Consider the following 16,503-nt stretch of genomic DNA (forward strand, 5'->3'; position numbering starts at 1 on the left):
TTAGTCAGATTGGCTTTGAACAATTTCGCCTGTGTGCCAAAGACCCCAATGGCTTCCTGTTTGTTTCCAGCTGTATTTCAAGGTGTTGATATTGATCTTAGTCTTGTGTGATTTTGGTCCTAGCATGTCTCTCTTTCCATGCATAGCTGTAATTGTTGCGATCAGCTCACACACTAGTATCAACATCTGCTAGATTTGAAAATCTTGGAGCTGAAATGCTGACATTTTCAGTGGAGAGCTTGCAATACTCTTCAATCTGACAGAGCCCAAGATACAGTGTAAAAGACTGTGTAACTCTGGCTTTTCCCTGAAGTACATTTGGATGGGACCATTTTTCTTATTTTTAGCAGCTTAGTTATGGGCTACAGTCCATTAATTTTTTTATTCATCAATTGTTGTTGTTGTAAATAAAATGTACAAGCAACTGTGGTAGATACATACTTCCATTTGAAAAAATTGAAAGGAGTGATTCTGTTAGGTTTCATTTGGTCATGGGGGAATTACTCAACATCCACAAGGATCTTTTCTATATGAAGTCCCACTGGGTCACTTTTGTCCCCATCTCTGCAGTTCTATCTCTTTTCCGTTTGGCTCAAGATTGCGGAGTTGATATAAAATAGCTGTTTGATGCTCAACACTGAAGTATTCCTGGAGGAATGGTGAAAATGTCAAGAGGATTTCATTTATTTAGTGATAGCCTTATCCATTTAGAAAGAATGCTATAGGCAAGTTGATCTGCTTTGAATTCTGATGTCCTTTTATCCGGATTTGAACATGGAAGATCAATTTTTAGTAGTGGTCAAAAGTGGCTTTTTTCATTATCAAACTATTCTGCAATGGCAGCCTGTCTTCTGACCATAGATACACCACAGTGATCCAAGTCTCTTTGACCTCTAGGCTGAGTTACTGTAATGCACTTAGTTGGAGGTTTCCTTTGAAAACTACTCATTGATTGCAGCGTCTGTAGAGCATGGCAGCATGACTGTTTAAGGAACTTGACCATGAAAGTTGATGATGCACTGTTCTATGATCTGCAAAAATAACAAGGAGTCCTTGTGGCATCTTAGAGACTAACAAATTTATTTGGGCATAAGCTTTCGTGGGCTAAAACCCACTTCATCAGATGCATGGAGTGAAAAATACAGTAAGCGGTGTATATATATTACAAAACATGAAAAGATGGGAGTTGCCTTACCAAGTGGGGGGGTCAGTGCTAGCGAGGCCAATTCAATCCAGGTGGAAGTTCTATGATCTGTTACCCAATGAATGGTAATCATCAAGGTCTTAATATTTAAACTTCAAATATAGTACTATGCTTAAGGGACAGCCTGCAGTTAGGGTTGAAGTAGTTGAGAAGGAAGGATGCAGGGCTTTGAAGGCCCTGTCATGAGTCCACTAATCCTGAAATGCTCTGCCTTGGATGTTTGTTTGTTTTGCACTTCTGTTGTATCCTTCCAACTAAGAATCAGTGTAGCTTTTTTCCTTTCCATTTATATATTATAAGATGGTGGTATTTTTGTATTGAAGGTGGATTATTGGTCTTATTATTTGGCCACTTTACTGTGTATTTTTCTTTATAATTTTTGTGTAGTCTATATAAACAAACACGTGGGTTCACACACCCACAGAGGCCTGTGGGCATGAGATGTTTTATAAGTAATCATATATTCAACAACTTCTTTGTCACTCTATTTTCACTTTCTTGTGAGGTTATTCACAATATCATGGATAAAACATCAAGAATCATAAAACCAAGTGGTGCTATAAACTAGTAGAGGAATAACACATGCAGTGTAAAGAAGTCCAACCAGGAATCCTCAAAACTACAAAACTTAGAAAGTTCAGTGCAAAATGTGACATTCTAAAAGCAACAGTTAACATCCCTTTTAGCATTACACTGTGTCCCTACAGCCTTACACAGCAACTTATCTTCCACAAAAAGTGCAAGTATGGTTTGTTCCATGAGTGAACATTTTAACAAACAAAATAAAAACCTGCATTAGAGGACCATTGGAAATTAAAAGCTAAACTGTTGTTCCATATTTAACCCAACTGTTTTGCAGCACATCATATCTTACATACAGCTATGTAACATCATACATAGTACTATTCTGGAATTTTATGCATTACCTAGACACAAATAAGAAAGGAGCCCCAGCCATAACTTAATTTCTTCACCTATTTTGATTAGTGTCATATTCCTGTTGTTAATGTCTAGCTTTTAGTCTTATTACTGGGGTTCAAAAATGACTTTAATAGAGGAAGACTTTTACCTCAGAAGAAAAATTTCGGCACAGGTGACTATAAATAGCTGAGAAAGGAGAGGTAATTGAATAACTAACCCAAAAATGGTAGCAGGTGCTCTCAGCCAGTCAGCTGTTTTTCATTTTCTGAGAGTGTGAGAACCCAAAAGAGAAAGGTGAACTGCCATAATGGAGCAGAGTTGCCTTGGCTTAAATCAGAGGTCTTCAATCTGTGAGGCATGCCTACTTAGCAGGGCACGGAGTAATGTTCGCAGGGCGCAGCTGGGGCCCAGCCCCCACAGAGGGCAGGGAGAGAGCGCCACCCAGATCCACTCCATAGCTGCAGGCCGCAGCCCCCAGCCAAGGGTCCGTTCCCACCCCCACCTATGGCCCTAACCTCGGCCCCCTTACCCTTGCCCATGTTCCCCCCGGAGCCATGGCCCTGCTCCCAGCTCCATGGGAGGGGGCGGACAGAGGTGAGAGTGTGAGGTAAAAAGTTTGAGGACCACTGGCTTAGGTAAAGGAGGAGATGCTGTTTTTCCACATGCAGGTAATGAGAGATCAGAGGGGAGAGAGGAGAAATGTTTACTTTAATTTGCATGTGATCATGAGAACCAGATGACTGAGCACTGGTCTAAATAGAATTTATTTAGGTAGTCTAGGAAGATGCTTGGTAAGACAGAGAGCCTTTGAGAAAAAGGGGTCGTGTTGTCTAGGATATGTAATTGAGTGTTTTAAAACAGAACAATCTTTTCTCTCCCCATCAGACACCTATATGACTCAGTAATGTCCTCTCACCAAGAATGATGTAATCTTCCAATAGTTCATGTTCTGTCATTCACTGGTTAGGAACAGAGATTGTACACAGCCAAATATGATGTGTACTTTTTAAGTGCAAAAGCTATAATCTTCTCAGTAATGTCTAGTTGGCCGTAAATGGAGTTTTTTCATAGTTCCTGTAAATCAGAAGCAATGAAGGAAAATACTTAAACTAATATAGGTAGAAACATGCATAGAGCTTTTGCATTGTAACAAAACATCAGTTGCTTATGATTTTTTTTAACCTGTGAAATAGCAGTAATTTGTCTGATTTTAGTGCAATGGCCTAATGGCTTTAAGTATGGTTATAGTCAAAAAAGTGATTGTGAAAATGTCACAACAGATATGTTTGCTGCCTGTATTCAAAGTCACATTGGCATACTTTTCTGACTAAAATACGTTTTTTCTATTTGTACTCCTGTCAGCCCTGCATAACTGTCACAAACACAAGGGAGAGAGCTGAATTCTCTTCTGGCTTATGCATCGTCAGATGGATTGTTATCTGAATCACAGTGGCAGAAAGAGGCCAGAAGGGATCATTAGATCAGTGGTTTTCAAACTTCTTTTCTGGGGACCCAGTTGAAGAAAATTGATGCCCATGACCCAGTGGAGCTGGGGATGAGGGGTTTGGGGTGTGGGAGGGGCTCAGGGCTGGGGCAAAGGGTTGGGGTGCAGGAGGGGGTCAGGGCTGGGGTTGCAGGCTCAGGGATGAGGGGTTTGGGGTGCAGGAGGGGCTCTGGGTTTGGGGGTGGGGCAGAGGGTTGGGGTGCAGGAGGGGGTCAGGGCTCTGGGGTGGGGCCAGGGATGAGGGGTTTGGAGTGCAGGAAGGGTTTTCGGGTTGGGGGGTGGGGCTCAGGGCTGGGGTAGGGGGTTGCGGCACGGACTTGCCTCCGGCAGCTCCCGGTTAGCAGTGCAGCCAGGGTGCAGAGGCAGGCTTCCCTCCCATCCTGGCACCTCTGTCCACGCTGCGCCCCGGAAGCTGCCAGTAGCAGGTCCAGCTCGTAGGTGGAGGCACACAAGCAGCTCTGCACGGCTCTTGCCTGCAGGTGGCACCCCACCAGCTCCCATTGTCCGGAAAGCAGCCAATGGGAGGGTAGAGCCAGTGCTCAGGGCGGGGGCAGCGCATGGAGCCCCATGGCCCCCCTGCCTAGAAGCCAGACCCACCGCTGGCCACTTCCGGGGCGCAGCGTGGTGTCTGAACAGGTAGGGACTAACCTGCCTTAGCTGGGCAGCACTGCTGACCGGGACTTTTAACGTCCCGGTCAGCAGTGCTCACCAGAGCTGCTAGGGTCCCTGGGTGCTGAGCAAGGCGACCCAGTGCCTTACATGCCAAGACCCAATACTGGGTGGCAACCCAAACTTTGAAAAACACTGCATTAGATGATCATCTGATTTGACCTCCTGCATATCCCTGTAACCCCTGTATTGAGCTCAATAACTTGTGTTTCACTGAGGAATGTGTTCCAGAAAGGCATCCAATTTTGATTTGAAGATATTGAGAGATGGAGAATCCACCGCTTCCTTTGGTAGTTTGTTTCACTGGTTAATCACCCTCACTATTAAAAATTTGTGCCAAATTCAAATTAGAAATCTGCCTGCCTACAGCTTCCAGCCACTGTGTTTTGTTATGCTTTTCTCCACTAAATAAAGTGTCTTTTAGTACCCAGTATTTTTGACCTGTGGAGGTACTTACGTGCCTGCTAATTTTTAAAATGTTTATTCCTGTTAGATGTGATTTAAAATCCTCCTTGGTTACTGATGGACTAGAAAGTACTTCATCATCCTCTTGTGATACCAGTACATCATTTTGCTTCTTTCCAAATACAGAACAGAAATATATATTGAACGCTTCTGCCTTTTTCTGCATCTTTAATAAGTTTTACTACCTCCATCTACTAAAGGTACTTACTAGTTATAATACCTGTTGCTTGGATTTTTCCCCCTCATATCTTAAAAAAAGAAACACACTCCTCCATCTTATTGTTCTTAGCTTTACAGCTATTGATTTTTCCCTGGTGTCTTCAGAATCCCTTATCAGTTTTTTACATTTCATAGCAATCTATATAAATGAGAGGTTGTCCATTTCCTTTTTTTCCATTTGTCATATGTTGCTATATGATACATTAACCACACCAGGATGCCATGAGAAAGTTCCCATGAGATCTTTGATTTTCAAATTGCAGAGTGAGTTTGCCACACTAGTAGTTAAAATAATTATCCTTTTACTTGTAAATTTACAACATACTGGATATGGATATTGTTTCCATGTTTTTCAAATTGTCTTTAAAATACCAAGAAAACTGTTTGGTTCAGTGCCTCTCGGCACCCCCAGTATACAGATTGTTCCAACAACCCTAGCTTGACTTGAAGCACATCAGTAATTCCATGAAAGTCAGTATGACTGTTTACATCTTTAATGTTGTTCTTTTAGGTGCTTTGCTGGATCAGGCCCTTTGTGAGTAATTAGCAGCTTGTCCACACAGTGCCTTAGTATGCACCAGTGGGGTGTAAATTTTAATGTGCACCAGCGTGTCGTGCATTAACTTGCCCATGTGGACCCTGCTGGTGCACACTAAAAGTTCTCTAGTGTGCATTAATGTAGCAGCATTTGAAACAGGACTCTGTTAATGCATACTAGGGAACTTTTAGAGCTCACGAGCAGAATCCACATGGATCCACAGTTAGTGCAGAACACACTGGTGTGCATTAGAATTTACACCCCTGCTAGTGTGCATGAAGGCCACTATAGGCAATATGTAGACAAGCTCTAGTCTGATGATTAGGCATAAAATATCAAGTTGGCTATTGTATCAGACCACACCAGGATGCCAAAAGAAAGCTCCCGTGAGATCTTATGGATATCCTTTTTAAAATTATCCCTTTTAACTTAGTTTACTTATTTTTATTACTCAGTTTACTTTTATTGCCTCATCATGTTCATTAGTAAAAACACTTTTATGACTAATTCTTTATTTTCACATTTTAAATTCTGCTTGTCTTCAAAATAGACCATGTCTGAGTTTTGTCAAAGCCAGATAACTCCAATGTGGATTCAGGGAGTTTAAAAAAAACATTAGTATTCGAATTCAATATGGTAGGTCATACTTAAAGTGCACATGTACACAGATCTAAAATGTTAACTGAAGTAGTGAAAAAAGATAAATACAATCCACAGGCAGTAAAACAAGGATTATATTATGGGATCCAAAACATTAGGTAAACAATTTTTCAGGCCCCCCCCCGGGAAAAGAAGGTTTAAAAAAAACATTTGCTACAACTGTGATTGCAATCACGGAGAAAAAAGAATGCTTTATTTTTGTACAAATAAAAAAATAAAAATTTCAAGTAAATAAAACTAAACAAGGCCATTGCACTTTTCAGCAATTTAGTTGTAATTATAGCTACCATTGTAGCTTAACAAGCTTTTAATAGGAAATGTATTGGGGATAATAGCAACAAGATTTAATCTGCAAAGAAATGAAGAGCTTCTTACCATGGCCAAATGATGATGTATGTGAGGAAATTATCATTTTTAAAATTCAGTTTAGTTCTTCACTGTACTTAGAAAATGATTTAGAACAGTGGGAGGAGGATCTTTTATTGCTATTAAGTCGAGATGACGAGGAGGTGGAGATGCTGAAAACAGCAGTGTACATCACAAGACAGAAACTCCTACCCATCTGTGACAAGCATTTAAAAGACAAACCAAAACAAGTGATCAGTGTTTTAATCTCTCTGTACATGTGCTATATACTTATTTGTTCTTCTTTTTGATATGTTGCTATGGATTTTTATCTTTCACATTCTGATGTTCCATGTTGTGATAAAGCACAGATCTTCTGATATCAAGAATTGCAGCTTGAATCCCAGAATTAAAATGTTACTTAAATTGTGATTCCAGAATCATGAGTTACAATTTACTATTAAGTAATGATGTGCTGTTCTTAGTTCTTTGAGTCAACTGATGACCCATTCCTAATTGCTGTCTGGTCATTGTGCACCTATCAAAAGCTAAAGAATCGTCCATTATTCTGAAACGCCCAATTATATAGAGTTAATTTTTAAGCTTTCAAGTTTGTGATGGAAGTTGTTAGTCAGCTCTACTTTGACTTTAGTTTTTAAGAGATCACTGCAAAAACTTTACAATTCCACAGGGACTATATTTCAGTCAATAAAATGTTCCTTTAACAAAATGGTCTTAAAATAGCTTTGAGACCAGCAGAAATCTTAAGTATTCATGGACAAAAAGAAATACGGACCCTTCAGCATCAGTTACATACAGCAATGGATTGCCTCACAGACTTTCTTAACAGGGCTAATAATCGGGCACAATTGCCAGTGGGTAGATCAGGAAAAATAGCATGGTGCAGGTTTTCAATTCCCTTGTGGTCCTAACCCCTGTAATAAAGTAGTTTGCCATTTTAAAGACCTCTTTCTGTCTTTTCTTTCTTTTACAATGACCTGTCTTTACATATTTACTCTCGTATGTAAAGACACGGTCCCTTCAATCTGAATATATTCATTACTAAAGCCTTGCTACTCTAGTGAAAGCTGTTCAAAAATTTATATAGGAAGTGGGATGGGGGTTTAACATATGAAAGAAAGCACTCAGATGCTGTCAGAAACATCCACGGTGTGCCAAATACCTTGGAGTTATATCTCTGATTATTGAACTCCATAAAAGCACGTGTGTTTGAACAGATATATAGGCTTTCTGAAAATTTTTTTTTTAAACTTAATTTTTTGGGGGATTTTTAAACTACTTTTTCACTTAGCTCTATTGTGGATGGTAATCTAGCTTCTGGGTGAATTAATGGTGTTTTAATCATTTTTTAAAAAATCATCTTGAATCAGCCTTTGGATAAATCTCAGATTCCTATCTTCCTTGGAGTTCACACTAGGGAAAGCTGGGGTCTTTTCCCAACAGTCCTCTGTAATCCTATTGCATTGCTACTCTCTTTAAGTATATTTTGATATAGTTTTATAATTGTTTTTCAAATATATTTTAAGGCAACTGTGATGAACTTTCAAAGTAAAAGTAATTTTTATTCATCAATACAATTTTATTAGAATTGGTAAACATTTACCTATCTTCATTCATTACAAAGCTACTGCTCTAACACAACTGACACAGATCACATCTGTATTGGAAGAAATACAGACAGAAATACAGTTAGACCATGTCAATCTGAATTTTACAATCCTTTTTAATATAAAGTCATATTAGTTTTTAACTGATACACTACCAATTGCAAGACTGAATAGTTGTAAAATATTGTGGATAACCAGATGCAGATAAATGAACCAGTAAAGGTTATCATGCCTTCCTCTTAGCTGTACTAATTTTCTGTCTGCTACTCCATGTTAACTGCTTGCACAGTCCTTTCTCTCTTTTGTTTTTTTCATTTTGCTAATTATCTCTAGAATGTTCCACTGTATTTAATTGTTTTGCTTTCTTGCTTCCTTTCACAGTAATTACCCATACCTTACATGTGTCCTGTGTCATCTGAATCAAAATCTGTAAAGTGCATTGTATATTTTAGTAGCATTTTCATTCTCATTGTTTGAGAGAGAATGAAAACAATTAAATTACTATAACTATAATCACATTTTTTCTATTGAGATCAGTTTTAAGGGTATTGTCTGTATTTTGGATTTGAATTTCATAAGGTTTTCATTAAAAACAAAAAAAAAGTCTAGAATTCTCTGAATTAGAAGTAATTGAATTAAAATGTAATGAATTATATAAAAGGACAATGCCAGTTATATCTTTAAAGAATTTGGTATCCCAGTTACTCACAAACAATACATCTTGATACCTAAAAACATTTAAAAGTAATGCTGTTACCTAAAACTTCAGCATAAACTGACAAGGGAAAGCTAGTAAATATAAATCTACATACAGAAAAGATGCATCTGTTTTATACAGCTCTTGCCCATTTTTGGTGCATTTGCTATATTATAGTCCAAAATACATTCATTTTTTGGCCTATGTACAGGAGACCTTGGAATAGTCCTGTTTTCCTTTATGGCTTAATATATATTTTTCTCCTAGAAATACAGTTTCTTGATTTGAAGGTACAAGTTGTGTGTGTTTAAAGTGACTTCTCTTAAACTGAATGTTAACACCAGTTTCTGTTTCTCCTCTGCACAGTCCCTTCAGTCTGAATATGTTCAATACTAAAGCCTTGCTGCTTCGATGAAAGCTGTTCAACTCTTAATCCCATTTCTTCATGGAGGAGCAATGTTGAGGGAAAGAAACTGCTCACTGAGAGGAGAACTCTTCATCCCTAGATACATTAAAACATTAAACTAAGACGCCCAGCAGAGACTTTAAACAGCCAGAGATTTCTGATTAATGACTACTGCAAATGCACTGAAGTTAAATTTATGAAAATTGCAACAATTTTGTATACAGCTGGAAAATTTTAAAGTTGACTCTGACTTGAGGGTATTTCTAATGGATTTCAATAATACATTTATAATTACATTTGTGTATACAGTGTTACAGTATGTATGTATTAAGAAAAAGAGTATTTTGGTAAACTATAAATATATATAATTATGTAAAAATTAGAATATATTTTGATTTAGATTCCTTCACTTCTTTGCTACCAAAAATATATATTTTAAAATATATTTTAAGGTTTATCTACAGTGTATGAAAACATTTTATGAACAAAACCATTTTTGGTTTTATTTATGGGTCCATTGTTACCGCTTCAAGCTCAATTTGTTTTTAGCAACTAATCTGCTTTAAGTAACTTAATTGGAAAACTAGTTAGTTGTATCATCTGATAGAGCTTGGTATATCATCAAGTTTTCCTTTCAGCTGTCAGCTGCTAATGTTCCATATGGTCATCCTAAAAGGAACTTAAAATAGCTACTTGTGGATTAGGGAAAACCCAACATTCGTATCATCATATGTCCTCCTTTTGGGAAAAAAAATAATATAGCTGTTAATTCTGCTATATTACTAACATTTTCCTTCTGATAATTTATTTTAAAGGGATGTTTTACTCTTAGCTTTTTACTTTCAGCATTGCTAAATGTGTGTACCATTTGATCTGTCCTATAGTTACATTTGTGTTGTAGCAGTTTTAAAGTCTAACATAAATCAGAATTAACCTTCTGCTGTGCATTTAAACTGTGCATGAAAAGAAAGGCCAAATTCAGAACGGACATAAGCAGCGTAATTCCACTGAATTGGGTGGAGTTGCACACCTACTTGTAATGGTGGCCAGGTGTGCAAGTTGGATGGCAAAAAATGTTGCCACAGATTTGGACATGGAAGGAAAAAATTATTTGCATTACAGTTTGCAAGTGAATTAATATCTTTTATAGACATTTTCTCGACTGTACTCTATTGTTAGCTAACCAGACATCCAATCAGGCTATTAATTATTGTTACACCGCAAGCTAATTTCACCAGTGGTACAGACAACCTTGGACTTGTAGATCTACTTAGAGTTAATTAGGAATAAAACTTACTGAAAGCATTTCAAACAATGTTAGCAGATGAGGTTTGTAGTACTTTACAATAACAGAACTATTTCTCCTATATTTATAGGAGAAAGTGTCTTGGTGATATCATCACATACATATATGTACAAAAAAAAAGTGCTTTTGAAAAAAATGCACTAATTTGATTCTGCAATGAATGATCAGTATAATTCGGAATGCAGCAATAAAACCTAGAATTGTCAGCCTCAAATCTTTTCACTAGTTACAGAAAGATGAGGAGGAAATATTAAGCTAAACGTTGAGTCCTCATTGCTAAAGTACATTGAGTGGACTAACCTGAGTAAACATACAAGTAGGTGCTGGGAGAGGGAAGAGGGGCAGCAAATGAAGTTACGATAATTTAATGTTTTATTATTAAAAAAATCATGTTTAGATCACATTTTGACGGGAAGCAGTCATAATGAAAATCCGTATAGTTACATAAACCATGTTGAATGCAGCTATTTAAATCACTGAATAAAATTTACATGCAATAGCCTTGTGTATATGTAACATATACACACACCAAGTAGCATATGTTTGTGCGTGCATATATATATACACATAATGATATATTGTATATGAATGATTGTTAGGTTAATTGTAAGGTAATTCTACCTCCTATAAAATTGTTTGTATTTTGTTATGAATAGTTTGCCTCATAAAATACATATTTTGTTCTATTTTGAAGTGTAGACACTTCTAATCAACAATAAAAAAGAGCAATGCTTATATAAGTCAGCTGCCTCCTTTGTTCTTTCATCTCTCTTACTCAGATTTTACTCTGGCTTTTGTCAGTCATTGTACAAGAATAGAGTTGACTCTTAACTACATAATATTAAACTGCTTTTTCAAAAGACTATAATTCTACTGTTGTAGATGATGCGTTTTTGAGAGAATTTGAATTTCACAAAAAGATCTGGGTACAGAAAGCCATTCTCTTTCGAAAAGGTGACAGCCAGAGAGTTCACAAAAAGAAAAGGAGTACTTGTGGCACCTTAGAGACTAACCAATTTATTTGAGCATGAGCTTTCGTGAGTTACAGCTCACTTCATCGGATGCATACTGTGGAAACTGCAGAAGACATTATATACACAGAGACCATGAAACAATACTTCCTCCCACCCCACTCTCCTGCTGGTAATAGCTTATCTAAAGTGATCACTCTCCTTACAATGTGTATGATAATTAAGTTGGGCCATTTCCAGCACAAATCCAGGTTTTCTCACCCCCCCCCCCCTTTTTCCATACACACAAACTCACTCTCCTGCTGGTAATAGCTCATCCAAAGTGACCACTCTCCCTACAATGTGCATGATAATCAAGGTGGGCCATTTCCAGCACAAATCCAGATTTTCTCACCCCCCGCCCCTTTTCCACACACACAAACTCACTCTCCTGCTGGCAATAGCTCATCCAAACTGACCACTCTCCTTACAATGTGCGTGATAATCAAGGTGGACCATTTCCAGCATAAATCCAAGTTTAACCAGAACGTCGGGGGAGGGGGGTAGAAAAAAACAAGGGGAAATAGGCTACCTTGCATAATGACTTAGCCACTCCCAGTCTCTATTTAAGCCTAAATTAATAGTATCCAATTTGCAAATGAATTCCAATTCAGCAGTTTCTCGCTGGAGTCTGGATTTGAAGTTTTTTTGTTGTAAGATAGCGACCTTCATGTCTGTGATTGCGTGACCAGAGAGATTGAAGTGTTCTCCGACTGGTTTATGAATGTTATAATTCTTGACAGCTGATTTGTGTCCATTTATTCTTTTACGTAGAGATTGTCCAGTTTGACCAATGTACATGGCAGAGGGGCATTGCTGGCACATGATGGCATATATCACATTGGTGGATGTGCAGGTGAACGAGCCTCTGATAGTGTGGCTGATGTTATTAGGCCCTTTGATGGGGTGGGAGGCTTTTTGGTGGGAGGGGGGTTGTGTAATGTGGCAAATTGTTGGCATGATTATGATGGGTCCCACGCTTCCTCTTCTTGTGGGGGCGGGGCGAGGGTTCAGAGTGCAGTTTCCTGCCCCTGAACTAGGGTATCTACTGTCCCACTAGTAACCCAGAGAAGGGTAGTGGAGAGGGAGGGACCCGGGCCTGCCCTCTACTCCAGGTCCCAGCCCAGGGGCCCTAGGGATAGTGGCAAACCACTTGAACCAGTGCTTTCTTCCCCTGGGCTACTTCCCTCTCCTGCTCTTCAGCTTGTGGGGCATCCTGCCCTCTCTCTGAACAAGCTGGGTGTCTCTTTACCTAGGGTCTTGGTCTTCTAGCCAGCCATGGCTCTTCTCCAAACTCTCCTCTACTTCAACTCCTCCAAACTGCACTCTGCTCCAACTCCTTCCCCTGGCTGATTGAAACAGGGGGTTTTTATCAGGTGACTGGCTTCAGGTGCTCTAATTGGCTTCAGGGGCTTTTAATTAATCTATAAAAAACCTTTCTTCCCTTTACAGGGAATAAGGCTTCTCCTCATCCTGGGACTTACATATCTCTCCTATATCATTCTAATGCTGCCTTCTGGCCATGCTGTATCACAGTAAGTATGGGCTGTAATGCGTTTATATTGGAGAAGGCAAGTCCGAAAAATGCTCTTTGCTCTTGGGCTGGAAGATGATGATTGTAATGGTCTTTGGTTCCTATGGGAGTTTGTTCCATTGTGTTGGGCCAGCCTCTAATAAAGATCTGTCTTCTGCACAGATGAAATGTTGCCTACAGCCTTTGCCCTGGAGCTTTAGGGATTCTTTTAAATATCCTGGGCCTAGGCTGTTGAGCACTTTGAAAATAAGAAATGTAGCCTTGAACTTGACTTGATATTCTATGGGAAGCCAGCTCAGGGAGCAGAGGAGAAAATATTTGATGTGTTCATAGTATCCAGTGTTGGTGAGATGTGCTGCAATGTTTTGTACCAGGTAGAGTTTCCTAAAGGCAGAAGGCTTCATGCCCAGATATGTCTCAGTGCTGTTGTCCAGACAGGAGGTGGTGAAGGCGTGAATAATTGAGATCAGGTCACCATCTGCCAGAATAAGATGGAATAAGATGGAGTCTCCTAGCCATCTGGAGATGGTAGAAAGTATTAATTGTGGATGTTGCGATGTCAGAGCTTAGCATCTGTGAGGAATCTAGGAGCACTCCTAAACTAGGGGCTGAATTGACCAATTGCAGGTCAACCAAAGGAGATTGTACTGTGGCTGCAAACTCATCACAATGCTTTCTGCTGCCCACTTGCTCCAGTTCAGCTTCAACCAGCTCTTCTTTGTCCATGAGTTGATCTCATCCAAGCACAGGGCCATCTTGGTGGCAGTGGTCTGGTCATACGGATGGATCCACGGATTCCAAGGCCAGAAAGAACCTAAGTGATCATCTAATCTGAATTCCTATAAAACGCAAGCCACAGTACTTCCGCAAAATAATTCCTAGAGCAGATCTTTTAGAAAAACATCCAACCTTGATTTAAAAATTGCCAGAGATGGAGAATTCACTGTGACCCTTGGTAAAATGTTCCAATAGTTAGTTACTCGCTCCATTAAAAATGTACACCTTATTTCCAGTATAAATTTGAGAAGTTTCAACTGGATCACCTTTCCCTGCCAGACTGAAGACCCCATTGTTAAATATTTGTTCTTCATTTCGATACTTAGACTGTAATCAAGTCAGCCCTTAATCTTCTCTTTCCTAAGCTAAATAGATTGAGCTCCTTGAGTCTATCACTATAAGGCCTGTTTTCTAATCCTTTAATTATTTTCATGGCTCTTTTCTGAACCCTCTTCAATTTATCAACATCCTTCCTGAATTCTGGGCACCTTAACTGGACACAGTATTCCAGTAGCAGTCACACCAGTCCCAAATATAGAGGTAAAAAAACCTCTCTATTCCTAATCATGATTGTCCAGTTTATGCACCCCAGGATTGCATTAGTTCTTTTGGCTATTAGCATCACAATGGAAGCTGAAGTGAAGCTGATTGTTCACCATCACCCCAAAAGGATAAGTAGAGCTGAGTGTCATTTGCATGTTGCTGGCAGTATATCATCTGACCAGTTCACATGGTGGTTGCATGCAGATATTGAATAGGTACGGCAAAGGAGTTGATCCTTGTGGAGCTCCACAAGTAAGAGAGTGTTTTGTATATGTCTAGTAATGGAAGTGCTGTTTCTGGTCATTACTCATTGGGTGCCTCTCTCCAGGGAGAATTCAAATCATTTTAGCACATTTCCTTAGACTCATGGCACCTCTCTCAGGTGGGACAGCAGTATCACATGGTTGACAGTGCTGAACGTTGCAGAAAGGTCCAGGAATATGATGATGAATGTCTGCTCTCCATCCATTTATAGCAGATCATTCATCAGTGTCACTAAAGAGGTTTAAGACCCGTATCTTGGCATGAAGCCAGATTGTGCCATGTCTAGGATATTAGCTTCAGTTAGATAAGCTTATAGTAGCCTTTGGCTAGCTTCTCTAGGAGGTTGCTTGGGAACAGGGGTTTTGATACTGGGTGGTAGCTGGCTAGTAGCTAGCAAGTGCAAACTACTACTATATTTAGGTCCTGATCCAGCAAAGCACTTAAGTATGTTCTTAACTTTAAGAACATGAGTAGTCTTATTGAAGTTGGACTATTGTGTGCTTGATGGAGAGGAATGGGCTTTCCCGATGAGGCATTGGCTACTTTGGTCATGAATGATACCAGTTACTTTTGACTCACTTTCACAGGAAAGTAAAGGTATAGGTTAGATTGACAGGTCACGGCTTTTTGGATATCGCGTACTGGCTGATGTGCGAATGTACTGCACTCCAGAAACACAGGCACCCTGATGTTGCTGGGTACCACAAATCTGGAAGGTGCTCCCCACAACACTCTGCACCCTTTAAGACATATTACAAAGCAGCTGTGTTGTCTCTACATGCATATGGATCCCCAATGCCCGGGATAACCTCAGCTGCGGAGATACAGCCAGTCTTCATTCCCTTTGTGCCACTGTGGTGAAAAGACTGAATCTCTGGCTATCCCTTTTTCATCCCCATGCCACTCCCGATAACCCTCAGATAGACCATAGAAAGGGTTTGTGTGGAATTAACACCAGTTTGTGATGTCGAGTACGGAACTTGCACTTGTTTATATCAGGTTCCTGCTTCTGGAAACCTCATCATGTGCTTTCAGTAGGATTATTCGTGGGAGTAAGGGCTGCATGGTCAGGATCCATGTTTATAACACTAAACTGTTCACAGTGAAGAGTCGTGATAGAACCAGAGCAGAGGCTGTGTAATAGATTTCCGTGTATTCCACAGTCACATTTCCTTCCCCCGACCAAAATTATATGCATTTGGGGCTTAACTCCCTAAAATGAAAAGTTTTTTCTTTTGACAAGGCATCCTATCTAATAAATGAGGTGGGGGGATTCATTTAAAGAGCAAGTTGCTTCTAGAAACCTGCTCTAAAATTATGCTTTAAAAAATGTTTATAGATGCACAGAAACCTTCCTAACAATGTGAATCAGAAGAAATCCGTTAAAGTGAATAGTTAGCATGGGAGTTTCTACCCCAGATGGACTGTGTTTCAGAGGCAGGCAAATGAAGTCTATCCACGTCTGTAAAGCTCACTGAGGATGAAAGGTGCTGTGTAAATATAAGGTGGTATTAGAACCATGGAGCTGCTGAAGTAGGGGGAAAATCAGTTGGTGTAAGCGCAGGATTTTCAGAGCAAGCCGGAGGGGGGGTTTCTCCTGTTTTTGCAAGTAGGAAATCTGCTGAATAATTCATGAAGAGCGAAAGGGCTGAATTTCCAGGAGTGAGGTACGGTGTACATACTGTAGTGCAGAAAAAAGCTGCAAGGCTTCATAGCAGCTGCTGCTGCTCTTCTTGCTGTTGATTGCAGAGTGCTGCTTCTCTTGGTATTTTCACAGCTGGAGCATCCTTGCTACTGCCTGCCCTGAACCATC

At 39.6% G+C, this 16,503-nt stretch overlaps 1 protein-coding gene across 3 annotated transcripts in view; it reads left to right on the forward strand.

Annotated features, from left to right (window-relative positions):
* Positions 1-9,562, forward strand: part of CDC14A (cell division cycle 14A) — a 115,191-nt gene extending 105,629 nt beyond the window's left edge. The window contains exon 15 of one of the 3 annotated variants that reach the window (XM_084637158.1): positions 9,217-9,562. In XM_084637158.1, coding sequence (XP_084493284.1) covers positions 9,217-9,265 — 49 coding nt within the window. In that variant the 3' untranslated portion in view covers positions 9,266-9,562. The remainder of the gene's footprint in view (positions 1-9,216) is intronic. The other 2 variants (XM_084637156.1, XM_084637159.1) reach the window with 2 other exon arrangements.
* Positions 9,563-16,503: the final 6,941 nt, after the last annotated feature.

Source organism: Lepidochelys olivacea, assembly GCF_965140295.1.
Source record: "Lepidochelys olivacea isolate rLepOli2 genome assembly, chromosome: 8".
NCBI lineage: Eukaryota > Metazoa > Chordata > Testudines > Cheloniidae > Lepidochelys > Lepidochelys olivacea.